The sequence below is a fragment of the Eumetopias jubatus genome, unplaced genomic scaffold (assembly GCF_037043125.1).
Source record: "Eumetopias jubatus isolate StellerSeaLion01/CBP00866 unplaced genomic scaffold, mEumJub1_p1.0 scaffold_17, whole genome shotgun sequence".
NCBI lineage: Eukaryota > Metazoa > Chordata > Mammalia > Carnivora > Otariidae > Eumetopias > Eumetopias jubatus.
In genome coordinates, this window is record NW_028274823.1 from 9,465,725 (window position 1) to 9,482,802 (window position 17,078).

Consider the following 17,078-nt stretch of genomic DNA (forward strand, 5'->3'; position numbering starts at 1 on the left):
GCGGCCAGAGGTAAGGCCTGAAAAGGTGGCCTGGGTCTGGCTTTGGAAAACCGTGACTGCTCCACTCTGGAGATCTGTGTGGTTTAAGAGGAGACTGACACGGTCAGCTCTGGGCCTCAGAAAGCAAGCCAGTGCGGGGCTTTGCTCATGAGCCCACTTGCAGAATTTCTCGGCATTCTGCTTTGCGCTGCAGTGGAATCTGGGTGCTGGGAAAGCAGAACCAGGGTAACATCTGATTGCCTGACAAGTTAGGTCAGCATTTCTCATCATCTGCCCTCCAGTCTTTGTCAGAGTCACTTGGGGAACTTGTCAGATGTGAAGGTTTCTCGAGCCCCAACGCAGATCTTCTGAATCAGACCAGAGGGAGGAGCGGCCCCTGAGTGGGCATTTCAGAGGATCTCAGGGTTATTCTAAAACAGGCCGAACTCGGAGAGTCTGCTTTGGTCTGTAACACGATACACCCCAACATGTAGCCATCTGATCAGCCCCTTCTATCTACCTCACCAGGAGCTGGTTAGAAAGGCAAATTCGTGGGCTCCATCCCAGAACCAGTGAAGCGGAGTCTGGGGGTGGGGGGGCAGGAATCTGATTTCACAAGGCAATTCTGTAACACGATACACCCCAACATGTAGCCATCTGATCAGCCCCTTCCATCCACCTCACCAGGAGCTGGTTAGAAAGGCAAATTCGTGGGCTCCATCCCAGAACCAGTGAAGCGGAGTCTTGGGTGGGGGGGCAGGAATCTGATTTCTCCAGGCAATTCTCGCGCACACGAGTTAGAGAACCTCTGCTTTAATGAATGGATGTCTCTGAAGAAATAGACCCATGATTTCAAACACCCAGGACAGGTATCTGTGTAAACTTGTGTGTGTAGGAAATGCCCCTGGAAGTTTATGTTTAAATGAGAACCAGGGGTTCCAGAAGAGTAGTGGAAGATTAAGGCAACTCTGACTTCTTGAGAGTCAGACTGAACCATGAAATGACTCAAGTGGAACATAGTTGTTTTTACTGCAGACTTGCCTTAGCAGAGAGCCCTTGGTAGAATTTCCATCAGAAATGTTCATGTTTTTACTTTTACACTTTCCACTGGGTTCAAGCCTGGGGACCACACACGTATGGCTGGAGATGAGCCACCAGCAGAGGGGCCAATTTCTTACATTAGTGTGTCTCAATTTCCAAAGTGTGACATGTCTGTTTAGGTTGAAACCTCTCAAAGACCTACAGCCGCCACCACCCTGAGCCTGTCAAACCACACAGCACCCACTATCTTGAAATGGGCTGAGGGAGCTGAATGGCTTTGCCAATGATTCTGACAAGTCATGGGGGGAAGGTAGGCCTGGAATTCACCTCTCTTGTTCTCTAGGCTCATGTGGATTGTGGGGTGGGACCTTCCTACTTAGAATTGATCCCCTTTGACATTTGAAATTCAAGGCTTTTGAAAGGGGAAGCAACTCTTGTGGGTCCCCTCTCTCAAGGTAAAGCAAATTTAGCATCTTCTACATGTTTTCTACTGTTTTGACATTGTCCCTCCAAATGCCATATTTCCAAGATGGCGTAGAGGAAAATACACAAGGGTGAACGAACCTGAACTCTCCTTCCACCTTAGCCATTCACCTGTAGTGAGTGTAGTTTTGGATGAGGGATTCTACCTTTTTCTTGACCTCAGTTTTCTCTTCTGTAAAATGGGGGCAATCACAGCCTGCCTCATGCTATGGCATGAGGCTTATGATATTCTGAGCATGATACCTCTGATACACAGTAGATGTTAAATGGCAAATATTAAATTTTTCTCTCCCTTTTTCTACTGTGCTGTCTTCTTAAATGGCAAGAATGACACACGTGTTTCTTAATATCATTACTTTTCCAGCAATTTTGAAGTCCCCCTTCTATATCCTACCTTAGGTGTGGGAGGGACTCAGAATCAATTCTATTGATCAGTGGTCCTCGAGTCTAGTTCAGGAACCAGCAGCATCAGCATCACCTTGGAAGTTACTCGAAATGCAGACCACTTCAGACCTACTGAATCAGACTCTGAGGGTGGGGCCAGGCCTTGCATTTCCTGAAGGCCACCAGCTGACACAGGTACCCACTCACTTTATTGGTTTGTCTAAAAGCACTCACTCTGCAGCCAGGTGCATGAGTTCCTTCCTAAAACTCCTGTTGCTATACCGCAAAGGTGTTCTACAACTGGTAGGGAGAAAATCTAGGCTTTTTACTAAGGCTTTAAATCTCCACAAAATTGGATATCTGGCTAATTTTCCAACTGGTGTCCTGCTCCCACTCCCCTTTACGCGTCCCACTGTAGCCCCAACAGCCTTTTTCTTGTTCCTTGAGCACACCAAACCCATTGCAGCATCAAGATGTCTGTCATTACTATTTGCTTTGCCTGGAATGCGCCTCCTGACTTTGATTTCTCCCTTTCTCCAGGCGTCTGCTGGAACGTCCCCTCCTCAGAAAGGCCTTTCTTGACTATGATCCCTAAATTCCTCCTCCCCATCCCCATCACTTGGGTTAGCTATTTTCACTTTAGTTTTCTTTTAACCATTCTTTAAGGGGTAGATATATTTAGAACAAATTCTTTTTCTTCATCCGAGAATGTCTCTCTCCCCCTCCGTTCCTGAAGGATAGTTTTGCTGGATATAGAATTTGGAGTTCTTTTCATTCAGCGCTCGAGAGATGTCGCGTGCTACTTCTGTCTGGCTGCCGCAGTTACAGATGAGAAGTCTGGTTTGACCGGTGCCCCTGTAGGTAGTGTCTTATTTCTCTCTGGCTGCTTTCAAGCTTGTTTCTTTGTCTTTAGTTTTCAGAAATGTAATTATGTGTCTTGCCATGGATTTTCTTGGGTTTCTCCTGTTTGGAGTTTTCTTCACTTCTTGAATCTGTCTTATTTCATCAGAAGCTCAGCCCCATCCTTTTTCTCCTTCTAAGACACTGATGATGTAAATGTTGGGTCTTTCGTCATAGTCCCACAGGTCCTTGAGGTTATGTTAAAGTTTCGTTCAGATTGGGTAAATACTCTTGCTCCGTCCTCAAGTTCGCTGATTTGGTCCTGGCATCTCCGTCTGCCATGGAGCCCATCCAGTGAGGCTTTTTTTTTTTTTTCCAATTCTGTAATTTCCATTTGGTTCTTTTGGTATGACTTCCATTTCTTTATTGAGATCCCTATATTTTGATTGTTGTGGGAAGATTTGTTACTGATTGTTGAAGCTTTTTTATGATGGCTGCTTTAAATCCTTTTTTGAATAATTCCAACATTTGCTTCATCTTGCTGTTAGCATCAGTTCATGGTCTTTTCTCATTCAGGTGTTACTTCTCTGGTTCTTGGTCCGGCAGGTGATTTTCCCTTGAATCTTGGATATTTTGGCTAAGTCCTATGTAAATCTTTAAGTTTATCATATAGTCACCTGCTTAGGTTTAGCATGCAGGTCCTGGTCTACGATTGTGGAATTAGGTTCTAATGGCAATTTAATGTCCAGAGGCTTTGTGGTGCTGTTCTGATCTGCTCGGTTTCTGTGGTGCCACTGGCGCTCTCAGGGCCCTGACAGTGCGGCCAGGAGGAGCAGGAGATTCCTCGGGCCAGAGCCGTCTGGTACATCTAAGTGGGAGAAGGGAATCTGGCTCATAGGAACAGAGGTGCTTCTTACGGTGGATCCCCCTCCGGCTATCAGCTAGCCACCCCACTGTCTCCCAGCGCAGAGGCGTCTTGGCACCAGTGAGGCCTTTTACTGTCAGTGCGGCTCCTACACCACACACCTTTGCCACTGTCGCTGTGCTGGCGTGGTGCTGTGGGCAAGACGTGCACGGCATCCCAGGGCAGTAAACCCACTCGTACCGCCTGCGGCTGCTAGAGTCAGCCTGGGCTGCCTCTTTCTGTTCTGCTGCGGAGTTGCTCATCCAGGCTCGGGGTCTCTAACCTGTTTGCTTTCCTCTTTCCAACTTCCAGAGTATTTCTTTATTTGACTCTTGTATTTTTTCTAGGGATTACAGTTGTACTTTGGAGGGAGAGGCAAGGAGAAACAGGTCTAGGCCATGTCGTCTGTACCTGGAGTCTCCTTATTTAATGTTACTGGATTGGCTGGCTGGGGCCTGCCTGTATCGTACACACCTACTAGCTTATAACCCTTGTGTCTTCCCAATTAAGTGTGAAAATCTTCCAAGATCAACGAATCCTTGTAAATGGCATTGCACTGTGTAGCTAAAGCATAAAATCCAGTTGGTTTTCTCTAACTGAACTTTTAAGTGTAAGGGGATTTTTAGCCTCCCCATATTTCTATCTTTTTATTTTTTTTCCATTGATCTTAAACCTGCTTTTGAGGAGCAGTCAAATCCTAAGAATCAGTGTGAGGGAAAGAAGATCTGAAAAGAGAAAGACTTAGAAAGAAATGGTTCAACATAGCATATCTATTCCCTGGGGGCTGAAGTCCACCTACGCATGGGACAGAATTCAGAACCCTGTGGAAGAGCTGCTGTCCCGAGAGTTGATGTCACATGCCCATGACATAGAACATGGGGCTGGACGGTGGCTGCACTTCGAAAGCGAGTTCTTCGACCTTGGATCTTAATTCCTTCTAGCAAGGATGATTCGATCCTTCCTTCTCAAATTACAGGTTTCATAAAATATCCTGTTCCCTCAATTAAAAAAAATTTTTTTTTAATAGTTGGCCTTCAGATCTGGACAGTTTAACTAGAGTAAGTATGTTACCTTGTTTATGCTTCTTCCTTCCTGGCTCACTGTTCCCTAATTTGAGTGTTAAACAGTTTGCTGAGTCCAGACAAATTTTCCTGGGAGGATTGAGGAGGAAAAATGTCCAAAGGGCCTGTGGTCTCCTGGAGAGACAGAATGAAGGTCAAGGGCTCCTAGAATCTCCTTAAACCGTAATATGGCATGACAGGTGTCGGTGGGAGAATGAAACACGGTTTTCCCTTAACCCACATCACTTACGATGTGGGTTTGCAGATTCACAGCATTGCACAGCAGGACATTTTGAAAAAAAGACATTTACTTAGTCATTCCCAGAAAATATTTTAAACTTGATGAACAGCAAGGGGTCATTCCTGACTCTCTCAGTGACTATATGTCGGGAGGCCCAGGTGTTTGGGAATAAAGCTACCTGCACGAGGTCTTAATTGTAGCTACACACCGCTGCCTGTGAAAAGGAAAAAGATTCTTCCCAATTTCTCTCCTGATTTCCTTTTCTCTAGACTGTGCATTCAGTCGCTTTCCATCCACAAAGAAACCCTTTCCCCGCCACGGCCAGCTGCCTAGGAGCATTCACACACGCTTACACGTGGAAGGCTCTGTGGTTTGGGGCTCCTGGATCCCCCGCTGACGGAAGTGCACTGAGGCGGCGAGGCGGCTGGGTGGGGAGGGAGGCCACACTCACTCCTTGCCAAGTGGCACTTCTCTGCCCAGGTGTGTGTGACATGCTTGACCTCAAGATTATAATTGCCATTGGTGGCGGTATCCTGGTGGCCATTCTTGTGCTGATGGGTGTTGTCATCTGTCTTTACTACAAAATATCCGACGCAGTGAAGTGAGTGATGTGGGTAAGGGTGAAAAATACCCCCTCAAATAGGATACCTGGGGCTCTCTGCTTGAGCAAGGTCATTCCTTGCCCTGTGCCTGCACCCAGAGTGAGGTCAGGAACAGCAGGTAGGTTTGAAAAGATAAAAGCAGGTGAGTGTAGAATCTTGTTTTTTTCCCCTTCTGGCTTAGGGCTGTGAGCTCATGAGTAGAATGTTCTCAGCTGGGTGGCTCCGTGCTGCTTTGCTCCACTTACCCTCCCAGAGTGGACCCCCAGCTGGTTTACTCAGCACACTGGCTGGGCCCTCCCTCCGTCCCAAGCACTGCAGACCGTGGGGGAGGCTGTGAATGAGTCTGTGCCTCGGATTCACTCAGAGGACAGGCTGACTGGATCTCCTCTTAGCTGAGTTGGGGAGCTCTCACGGTGTTCTCTCATTCACTGTGCATGGCCTTGGGGACAGGGAGGCGGGCCTGTGGGACTGTGGGGAAGCTGAGCTGTGTGAAGATCCTGGGGGACACCTGACAAGGGAGTATAGACAAAAGATAATTAACTTGGGGGGAGAGGAACCTTCAAATCTGGGAGAGATGGGTCGTTAGAAGCAGTGCTGTTCCCATGCTAGGGAAGTTAAGCCTGGGAGCTAGAAGATGAATCCCAGAATGTTGGGGGGACAGCCAAGTGCGGCCCCTTCCCGGTCACGCTCTGCACTTGGATGGGCCTGCAGCGATCAGCTGGGTGATCCACACTTGCAGTTTGCTCTCCCTTGTTTGCTGTAACCTGATTCTACATTTCTAGCATCCTAGGAGAGGAAGCGATTAGACAGGAGCTTGGGACAGGGGCAGAGAGCTCTAGTTTCGGGCTGCTGTTATGTATTTGATTGGCTCTAGGCCTAAACTTCACAGATACCCCTGATAATTGTGACCAGTGGACTGAGAAGAAAAATTCTAATCCCATGCTTTGTGTATGTCTTTTCTTAAGACCTTCAAAGGCACCTCTTTGTTTGGCCTTAAAGAGTAATCCAGCCATGCTCACTCAGGACAAGGTCGCCGCGGCTGCAGCCCTCACCACTGGGTCCTATCCCAACGTCCAGTGCTGTGACGAATGTAGCTTGTATGCTGACTATGACCGCCTGCCACCGTGCTTCTGTGACGTAAATGAGGGACTCTGACTTGGGTGGGCACAGGTATCTTCATGCGCAGTATTTCTTTCCCGGTAGAATTTATTATTCAAGTCAGGTTCAAATAGTGTTTACATCATATTATATACTCTATAACATTATGTATTTTTGAATAAATGTGCAATACTGAAAATAATCCTCTCTGCCTGCAGTATTTTTGTTGGTGATGATGGTTATGTACTTAAATTACTTAAATTTTTGTACTACCCACATTGAGTCTTGGGGCAACTAGCTTGTAATATCATATTGCAGGATAAGGAGAGTTAGAGTAGAAAAGAAAAAGGGCACGTAAACAACTTCACAGGAAGGGGTACTGTGTTAGGTGCTTGGGATAGAAAAATCAAAGCCTTTGAAAACTAAGTTTAGACTAAGCTTCACAGCAGACAGGGCCAAAAGGGAAACACGGCATTTCTGAACGAGACAAACTTTTTCCTGATTACTATTGGTGATTCATTCTGCTTGGATTTTATTACCTGGATCCCTCTCTTTGAGACTCTGAACCCTCTTCCTTTGGGTTTTACAAAGACTCAACCAGTTTTCAACCCCAGGAGGTGCTAACATCTGAGGGCCCACTGTCAAACCAGACACTTATTTCTTCCAGGGCCTTGGGCACAAAGTTGGCTCTGCAGATGTAGGGTTTCCGTAGGGAGATCCCCTCCCGTGGGCAGAATTGGACTCTTCTCCCGACCCGTGCCACGGCCTCAGGAGGGGGTGCAGGAGTCTGAGGGTAAAGAGGAGACTCCTGGGAGCAGAGTAGGAGCTGTGGAAGAGGCACAGGGATGGAATCTGAGCCAAGTAAGGGGGTTCACAGGGTTACTCCTAGGAGCCTGGGACCCAGGCCCCTTTCTGGCGTCAGAGATGCAATTTTGTAGGCATCGGGTTAGTCACAGGATGGACACTTGGCAAGAAAAGTGATGTGGCTGCAAGTCCCTGTGGGTGTGACTTCTAAGGAATTTGCCACAGAGAAAACACGCCCCTGTCACCTGGATCACAACACCAAGTTCCAACTGCCTAATTCGGAACACGAGCCACTCCCCACCACCTCTGTTACACCTCCGGAGTTCATCACCACTCCTAGATGTCATTCAATGTGCATTGCCAGGAAGGTAGTATTTAGGGCATAAAATGAAAAACAAACAAAAAAAAAACCTTCCTCTCTCTAAATTGCCTGCAACTGAATTTCTTTACAGACGTTCCAGCTCAGAGCCAGAGCATTCTAGCTCACAGAATCAGAGGGACAGGGATGGGAAAGGAGAACATTTCTGAAGGCCCACAAAGGTCAGGTGGTGCAGAGAATGGGACTGGGGTGGGGGGCAAGGTGAGCAAGATCACAGAGCCAGGCCCTGGGTCCTGATCTGCCCTGACTTGCAGTGGAGCATGGAAGTCACATCTGCTCTCTGAGCTTGGTGTCCGCTTCTGTTTAAAAGAGCCTTGAGCCACTGTATCTCCATTGGAACTCAAAAGGATAATTGGGAACACACTGGATGATAGTGAGGTCAATAGCTGAATGTGGGTGATCGGAGGGGCACCTGGGTGGCTCAGTCGGTTAAGCATCTGCCTTCAGCTCAGGTCATGATCTCAGGGTCCTGGGATCGAGCCCTGCATTGGGCTCCTTGAGTCTGCTTCTCCCTCCCCCCTGCTCATGCTCTCTCTCAAATAAATAAAATATTTTTTTAAAAAATAGTAATGGAAAGAATTTAACAGGGTTTATTCCTGTGTTTTGAGTTTACTGCTGTGTTTGAATTTAGAGGTTTGGGTGAGCAAAGCTATTACCATGTTGACAAAGTTCATTTTGGGGTCATTGCCCATGACACCTAATGGGTTCCAGGCTTTCTGTTAGGCACTTATTCCAGAGATAAGAATCTGCTGCTCTCAGGTGCTCATAAACACCTTGAAAAGAGCCCACAAAGCACCATACCCTCTAGGACTTATCAAACAGAGTGATCAAGTCACCTTGGGCCTTGTGGGGCCCAAGAGATGAGGTGGTCAGGTCTAAAGGAAGCATGCCCACAGCCTGGTTCCCTCCCAGGGACCGTGCTCATTCAGGCCACATCCTGCAGCTTAGATGGGGCTTTTTCTCTACCACCCTGAAGCCGCCGGCTTCACAGAATGGTGGAATGGCCTTTCGAAGACCCCACAGTAGCTGGGTGGCAGTAGCTCACAGATCTGGGGGCAGGGTTCTCCAGGAGGAGGTGTGTGCTCTGAATCTGCGTCCAGGAGTCACAGTTGCAGGAATCAAGGGGAGGACATGGGCGTGGCCCCACTCCCCCTTACCTCTAGCACCATCACTCCCAGCAAAAGCTTTGTTTCCTGTTCCGGCAACTTTTTGCTCTGCTGGCCAGGCTAGAGGTCTTAGCTCCAAAGGAGGAACGCTTCTGCTAGGAGATACAACGATTCCATTGAACTGTAAGTTAGGACTGCCCCCCGGCCACTCTGGGCCACCCAGCCTTGGGAGTCAACGGGCCAAGAAGGGGAGTTACGGTACTGGCAGGGGTGACTGATCCAGACTTCCCAAGGAGAAACTAGATGCTACAATGGAGGTGAGGAGTAGGTCTGAAAGGGTATCCCTTCGTAATACCACACTCTAGGATTAAAGTCAATGGAAAACTACAACGACGCAATCCAGGCAGGACTACTCATGGCCTAGACCCTTGGGGAACGCAGGTTTGTGTAATCCTGCTGATGAATGCAAAGGGAATGCAGAATGAGCAGGAGAAGGTAGTTACAATCCCACCTCCTGCCACGGGATCAATTACAGAAACAAGGACTAATTAACATGAGTATTTCCTCATTTATTATGAACATGCTGGTGTATATATACACACACATATGTATTTATGTATACATATACATAATACATATATTAAGGAAATATCTTTGTTTTCTTTCTTTTACTCCCAGATCACGTAACATAACGGGTATTGACTTTATATCAGTATTTAAGTACTATTTAATTTTGTATCGTAGTATTTAAGTTACGGGATACCAGAAAAAGAGTAAACATCAGTGAACTGTTCACCTCCTCTTCTGGGGAAGGAATCAGTGTTTTCCCTCTGCCAGTCCCCCTCCCCCTCCCAGGAGAGTGACCACAGGCTCCCACACTCAGTGAGGGTGGCTCAGGGAGCTAGCAGATCACATCCATATAGGAGACAGGGAGAGGCTTTAGTAAGAAAGTGGGGGTAGGATGGGGGTCTGTGGAAACAGCTGAGGGTGAGCGGCCCTTAGTAATCAGAAGGGTCCCTACCCTATACTTCTGCCCCTGCTCACTCTCACACCAGGACACCCAGTCCCACCTGGTACGTGGCCAGCCCCAGGAGTCTCCGAGCCGATAGGAACCAAGTGGAGCGGTGCCAGGTACCTTGGTGAGTGTCCAAGCTCCTTGTGAGCACAACTTCCCAATGTCACAGGTGCTGGCCTTGCCGCTGTGGTGCGGGTATGAAGCCAAATACTTTATCTGGGGCCCTAACTAGGAATGGTATCCCCCGAGTCACTGCATAGAGTTGTGTCCTCCCCAAGAACCCCAGTAGCCTTAGAGCCCAGTGATGGGTTCTCGGCTGCAGGATGGTCAGTCTATCACAGAAGGGTTGAGGGCAACCAGAAAGGGTTTCAACCTAGAATATCCCGTCTGTACCTACTGCTTCCTCCTTATTCGAAGTTCCAATCGAATTTAGAATAAAATCCAAATTCCTCATCTGACCTACAGATCCTTCACCATTTGCTCATTATCTGCCTTTCCTTACCTTCCCTCCCATCTCCCTTCCCTTCATTGACCTCCACCACACTGGCCACACTGCCCGTATTTTATGCATGTGTTAAGTAAGCAACTTGCTGCTTCCTCAGGGCTTTTGCACTTGCTCTTTCTTTTGCCTTAATGCACCCCTCTAGCCCCGATCATACATGAGAGCCTCCCCCTTAACTCCCTGTTTGCTGAGATTTCATCTTCAAGATGCTTTCCTTGGCCACTGTAATATTGCATTGCCCCCCTCCCCCGCCGCCCACCGCTGAGGCAGTCACTCTCTATCCCCTCACCTGCTGTATTATACCTTATTTATGGTATACGTATTATACCTACACCATAGCACCTCTCCCTATTGGAATTTTTTGTTTATTTTTGTTGTCTGTCTCTCCCACTTAGAATATGAGTTCCATAAAGGCAAGACTGTGTCTCTCATGTTCAAGTATTCTCAAACCCTAAAACATTAACTAATGAATATCTGTTGAGAGAAAAAAAGAAAGGAGCGGGGGAGGGAGGAGAAAGGAGAGGGCAACACCACGTACTCACCTACTTGTTCTTCCCGGTCTCACCTTGGACACCAGGATTCCTTTCTATCATCTGCAAAGCGTAGTGCTTAATCCACCCGCTTCGGGCTCTGTGGACGTAATGGTTTGAAATTCCTGGCAACTGAATCTGGACCTGCACTTTCTTTTTCCTCCCCATCCTGTGCCACCCCCTCCTCAGTGTTAGCACCCTGGCTGGATATCTGAGCAACCCTGCTGGACCCAGGGTTTGCCCAGGTGCCATACTACCTGCCTTTAGAACCCAAAGTCTTTAATTTTTAGAGAAGAGCAGGGAAGGCTTAAGACAGCAGTAGCGCTACCCGCTTCATGATCTGCACAAACAAGAGGGCCACGGCTCAACTCCAGGTCGGTGCCCGGAAGAATTACTCGGTGCTTACTGTGCGCCACGTGTTGGAGCTCCCCTAGGAAGAGCTTTACTTGGGAACTTCCTGTGAATGTCCCAGGAATGAGTTGGGGAGAGCGAACACTCACTGTTCGGGATTGCTGATAATAAATCAGCCAGACAGCTGCTCTGTTCTCACGTACGTCTGTCTGGCCCTCGCATGGTCAAACTGACACATTCCCTGAAGGTCTCCAGAAAGCTCTGAAGCCAGATACGGAGCCCCGGGAAGTATAAAGCCTGCCCACCCTTCAGGCTGTTCTTCCCTTGACAACGATGGAGGCCATGAGAAGGCTTGTCCTCTTGGCCGTCTTCATTGTGCCATGTTTGGCGGAGTTGAACTGGACCAAGTCTGAAGGTAAGAACACTGAACATCCTGAAAGTAAGAATCAACACAGGGATATTCGAGAGGCACCTGCCAGAGATCTTTAGTTTTAAGCCTTCTGCTACTCTCAATATGTAAAAAAAGTACTCATATGTATTTAGTAGGACATTAAATGGGTCCCAGGTTTATTCAAGATAATGTGACAATATATGTAAATATATGTAAAAATATAAAAAGCACAAAGAATTCTACCAGGTGTTTTACTTCTAAAAATTTATATTTCAAGAATTAATATCAATCCTTCCCAAACACTTCCAAAAAACAGAAGAGGAAAGAACACTTCCAAATTCATTTGAGGAGGCCAGCATTACCCTGATACAACAGCATGACAAGGACATTCAAGAAGAGAGTAGGGGTAACTTTAATTATATCAGACAAAATAAAGTTTAAGTCAAAAATTGTAACAGGAGATAAGAAGGTCATTTTAATGAAAAATGAGTTAATTCTTCAAGAGGATAGAAGAATTGTAAATATATATGCACCCAACATCAAAGCACCAAACTTATAAAGCAAATATTAACAGATCTGAAGAGAGAAATAGACTACAATACAATAATAGTAGGGGAATTTAATGCCTCACTTTTAACAATGGATTAATCATTCAGACAGAAAATTAATACTGAGACATTAGAACTGAATTACACTTTAGACCAGATGGACCTTACAAACATACACATAACATTCCATCCAAGAGCATCAGGATACACTTATTCTCAACCACACATGAAACATTCTCCAGGACATACCATATGCTAGGTTACAAAACAAGTCTTAACAAACTTAAAAAGAATAAAGTCATATTGAGTTTCTGGCCATGATGATATGAAATTAGAAATCTATAATAAAGGAAAACTGAAAATTTCACAAAAATATGGAAATTAAATAACATGCTCCTGAACAACCCATAGGTCAAAGAAGAAATCCAAATGGCAAATAGAATATCTTGAAACCAATAAAAATGGAAACAAAATATATCAAGCCTTATGGGATGCTGCAAAAGCAATCCTAGTAGGGAGGCTTATAGTGATAAATGGCTACATTATGAAAAAAGTTCTCAAATAAATAGCTTAACTTTAAACACCTTAAGGAACTGGAAAGAGATAACCAAGCTAAACCCAAAGAGAGCAGAAGGAAGGAAATAACAAAGATCGGAGAAGAAATAATAAAAGAGATCAGAAAAACTATAGAAAAGATTAATGAAAAACAGTAACCGTTGGGGTTTTTCCCAGTTTTACTGATATAATTGACATACAGCACTGTATATAAGTTTAAGATGTGCAGCATAATGATTTCAATTACATATATTGTGAAATTACAAAAAGGTTAATATCCATCATCTCATATAGATGCAAAAAAAAAAAAGATTTTTTTTCCTGGTAAATGAGAACTCTTAAATTTACCCTCTTAGTAACTTTCACATACACCACACACCATACAGCAGTGTTAACTAGAGTCATCATGTTGAATATATTAGAGACCTAATGCTTATCTTATAACTGCAAGTTTGTACCTTTGGACCACCTCCCTTCAATTACCCCTCCTTCACCACTCCGACTGGTACCCACGAATCTGATCTCTATTTCTAGGAGTTTGTTTTTTTCTTTTTCTTTTAGATTTCACATATGAGTGGGATTATACAGTATTTGTCTTTCTCTGTCTTATTTCACTTACTATAATGGCCTCAAGGTTCATCCATGTTGTCACAAACAGCAGGATTTCATTCTTTTTATGGTTCAACAATATTCCTCTGTGTATGTGTGTGTGTGTGTGTGTGTCCACATCTTTATTCATTCATCGATGGACTCTTAGGTTGTTTCCATGTCTTGACTATCGTAAATAGTACTGCTATGAACATGGGAGGGCAGATATCTCTTCAACATAGTGTTTTTGCTCCCTTCAGATATATTCCCAGAAGTGCAATTGTTGGATCATATGGTAGTTCTATTTTTAATTCTTTGAGGAACCTCCATACTGTTTTCCACAGTGGCTGCACCAGTTGCATTCCCATCAGCAGTGCACAAGGGTTCCTTTTTCTCCACATCCTCGCCAACACTTGTTATTTCTGGTCAATTTGATTTTAGCCATTCTGACAGGTGTGAGGTGGTATCTCATTGTGGGTTTCATTTGCATTTCCCTGAGGATGAGTGATGCTGTGCATCTTTTCATGTTTCTGTTGGTCTCTTCATTTCTTTGAAGAAATGTCTGTTCATGTCTTTAGCCCATTTTTTAGTTGGATTGTTTGGGTTTTTTGGCATTGAGTTGCATAAATTCTTTATATATTTTGGATATATAACCCTTATCGGTATGTTATTTGCAAATATCTTTTCCCATTCTGTAGGTTGCCTTTTAGTTTTGTTGTTTCATTTGCTGTGCAAAAACTTTTCATTTTGATGTATTCCCAATAATTTATTTGTGCTTTTATTTCCTTTTAGGAGACATTCCTAGAAAAATGTTGCAGTGCCTGATGTCAGAGAAATTATTGCTTGTGCTCTCTTATAGGATTATTATGGTTTCACGTCTCACCTTTAGGTCCATAATCCATTTTGAGTTTACTGTTCAGCCTTAAAAAGGAAATCCTTTGATGAGCACTAAGTAGTATATAGAACTGAATCACTATATTAAACCTAAAACTAATGTAATACTGTATATGAACTATTAAAAAAAAAAAAAGAAGGAAACCCTGCCATTTGCAGTAACATGGGTGAACCTGGATGACATTATGCCAGGTGAAATAAGCCAGACACAGAATGACAAATACTGCGTGATCTCACTTATATGTGGAATCTAAAAAAGTTGAACTTATTGTAACAGAAAGTAGAATGGTGGTTACCAGGGACCAGGTGTGGGGGAAGTGGGAGATGTTGGTTAAAGGTACTAATTTGCAGTTACAGGATGAGTAAATTCTGCATCCCTAATGTACAGCATGATAGCTACAGATGGCTATGATGTATACTTGAAATTTGCTGAGTGTGTAGATATCAAGTGTTCTCACCACACATACGCACAAAATGGGAACAATTTGGGGTGATATGTAAATATGCTTGATTTGGGTAATCATTTCACAATATACACATATATCAAAACATCATGGTGTACAACCTTAAAAACATAGGATTTTTATTTGTCAATCACATCTCAAAAATAAAATAATACCTACAAAACAATAAGTTTTATATTTTAGTAAAAAGACTAATGTTTAGTGTAAAAGACTATTTTTGTAAGAATATCACTCACCGGTCCAGAAAAAAAAAAACAAAAAAAAACCTAAAAGCTTTGTTCCTCTAAAAGTGGAATATTACCCTTAGGTCCTTTTAGGAGGTATGTGTTTATTCCCATTCAATTAAAGCTTCTTTCTAAAATGATCTTTCTTCAGGCCCTAATATACTTTACTCTTTATGGTCTCTACACAGAGAAATCATAAATGCTTTTCTCCTCAGAACTTCATGGAGGGGAAATCCATTTCTGGTAGCTTACGCTGTGATGAGCCAAATACAGTTTACTTTTAGCTCCATAGTTGTATGGGGGCTGTATGGGGATCCCAGGTAGGAAGTAAGACCTACAAAGCCCTAATCCTTCAATTCAATCCCAACGAGGACTGCACCTGGCTACCAGAAAGATCAGAACACAAAAGCATCAGAATCACCTTTCCTGCTTCAAGTAGAGGGTTTGGGCTTCTAAAGAGGATGGCTGAAGTCTCTGGCCATCCTGGCAAATCTCTGTGGAAAGATGTCAGGTGCTCTTAGAAGTTGTGGTAGTAAATCCCAAACCCCTGGTGAGGGAATGGCTGACAAGTGCCTGCCCAAAGACTGTGCTCCCAGCTTTGGCTCACAGGGAGGTGGAGAACTTGTCTCAGGTCACGTTGTAAATGGAATGACCAGCATTAATACCCAGCTAGTCTAGTTCTGGATTCCAGGCCCTAAAACACTAAACTTGTAGTCCCAGACTTTGCTATGCGTTCTAATCAGCAGGGGAGCTTCCCAAAACCCAGATTCCCAGGCTGAACACCATAGAATTAGATCAGAATCCCTGGGGGTGGGAACCAGGCCATCGGGTGTTTTTTCTTTAACTTTTCATTTTGAAATCAATATCCACTCACCAGTGTTTTCCCTGAGTGCCCAGTCATGGCAGCGTGAGGCCAAGCTGAGCACAGGGCCCTGCACCAGGAGCCTCCCTCAGGGCTCCAGGAGAACTCCCTGTCAAACCTCTCAACAGCCCTCTGGGGTAGATGCAATCTAATCCCCACTCAGTGGGTAAGAAATCCCAGGGAAATCACTCAATGTGCCCAAAGTCACAGACTAATACAGGTGGGAGAGGACTGGAATCTAAGCCACCTGGTTCCAGGGCCCAAAGTCTTACCCAATCCCCGTGGTTCTGAAGCTGGAGAGTCTCAGAGCACCTGGAGGGAGGGTTTTGTGAAAGCACAATTGCTGGGCCCTGGGCCCAGATTCCAATCCAGGTCGGGGCTCTATGCCCTGGAAGGTGGAACGTACTTCTCTTTGGCCCCCACAGAAACAAAGGAGAAGGGGGACTTCCATATTTCCTAGACTGCTAGGGCTAAGAATCCTATACATTATTCTTGGTTTGTCGAGAAAGACAGGACAGCAGCGTGGCAGAGTGAGGGAAGGGAGATGAGCAGTTCACATTTCTTAGATGCTCCCCCACCCCACCAGACAAAGGCTGTGACAGCCCCATTTACAGAAGAGAGAGTGAGCAAAGGAAATAGATCACTTTTCCAAAGTTACACAGCAGGTAAGGGACTAAGGTGCAAGGAGAACTGCGGATTGTCCACCCTCGTGTTTTCCCTCTAGGGCATCTTGGCCCTCTGTCGGGATTCTGAGGGCGTGTGGAGAGACCCTGTCAGAATGGGCAGAAAACAGTCATCCTGGTCTGCCCTGTCCAACGGCAGGGCCTGGGACCGTCCTTACGAATGAGGACGTGGGGAGGGGAGGGAAGGAAGGGGCATCTGGGAAGATGCTAAATCTGCTTTACCCTGAGAGAGGGGGCCAGGGAAGAAGAGTTGCTTCCACTTTCAACAGCCTTGGATTTCAAACCTCAAGGGGAATGAATTCTAAATAAGATCTCACCTGACAATTTCCACATGAGTATGAGGAACAGGAGAGATGGAAATGGAAGGAAAGGGGCTTGGATTCCAGGCCCACTCCCCCTCCCCGACTTTATAGAATCCTTGGCAAAGCAGTTCAGTCCCCTGAGCCCTGCTTCTTCTGGAAAGGGAAGAGATCCTGGATGCTGCATGGTTGATGAGGGTGGTAGTGATGGCAGCTATTAACGTTTGAGGGGTTTTGATGAGAACAGATG

The 17,078-nt window shown here is 45.3% G+C and overlaps 1 protein-coding gene across 1 annotated transcript; it reads left to right on the forward strand.

Annotated features, from left to right (window-relative positions):
* The first annotated feature begins 21 nt into the window (after positions 1–21).
* On the forward strand, positions 22–6,835 carry FAM24A (family with sequence similarity 24 member A). Its single transcript, XM_028120006.2, has 2 exons — positions 22–5,534; positions 6,501–6,835. Exons 1-2 carry the CDS (start codon positions 5,425–5,427, stop codon positions 6,688–6,690), a joined length of 300 nt encoding a protein of 99 aa, XP_027975807.1. The 5' UTR covers positions 22–5,424; the 3' UTR covers positions 6,691–6,835.
* Positions 6,836–17,078: the final 10,243 nt, after the last annotated feature.

What these genes read in the sequence shown, in the direction of transcription:
- FAM24A (XM_028120006.2), top strand. Translation starts at nt 5,425, where the DNA reads ATGCTTGACCTCAAGATTATAATTGCCATTGGTGGCGGTATCCTGGTG. An exon ending in AAAATATCCGACGCAGTGAA is followed by an intron (nt 5,535 to 6,500) that starts GTGAGTGATGTG and finishes TCTTTTCTTAAG; the next exon opens with ACCTTCAAAGGCACCTCTTT.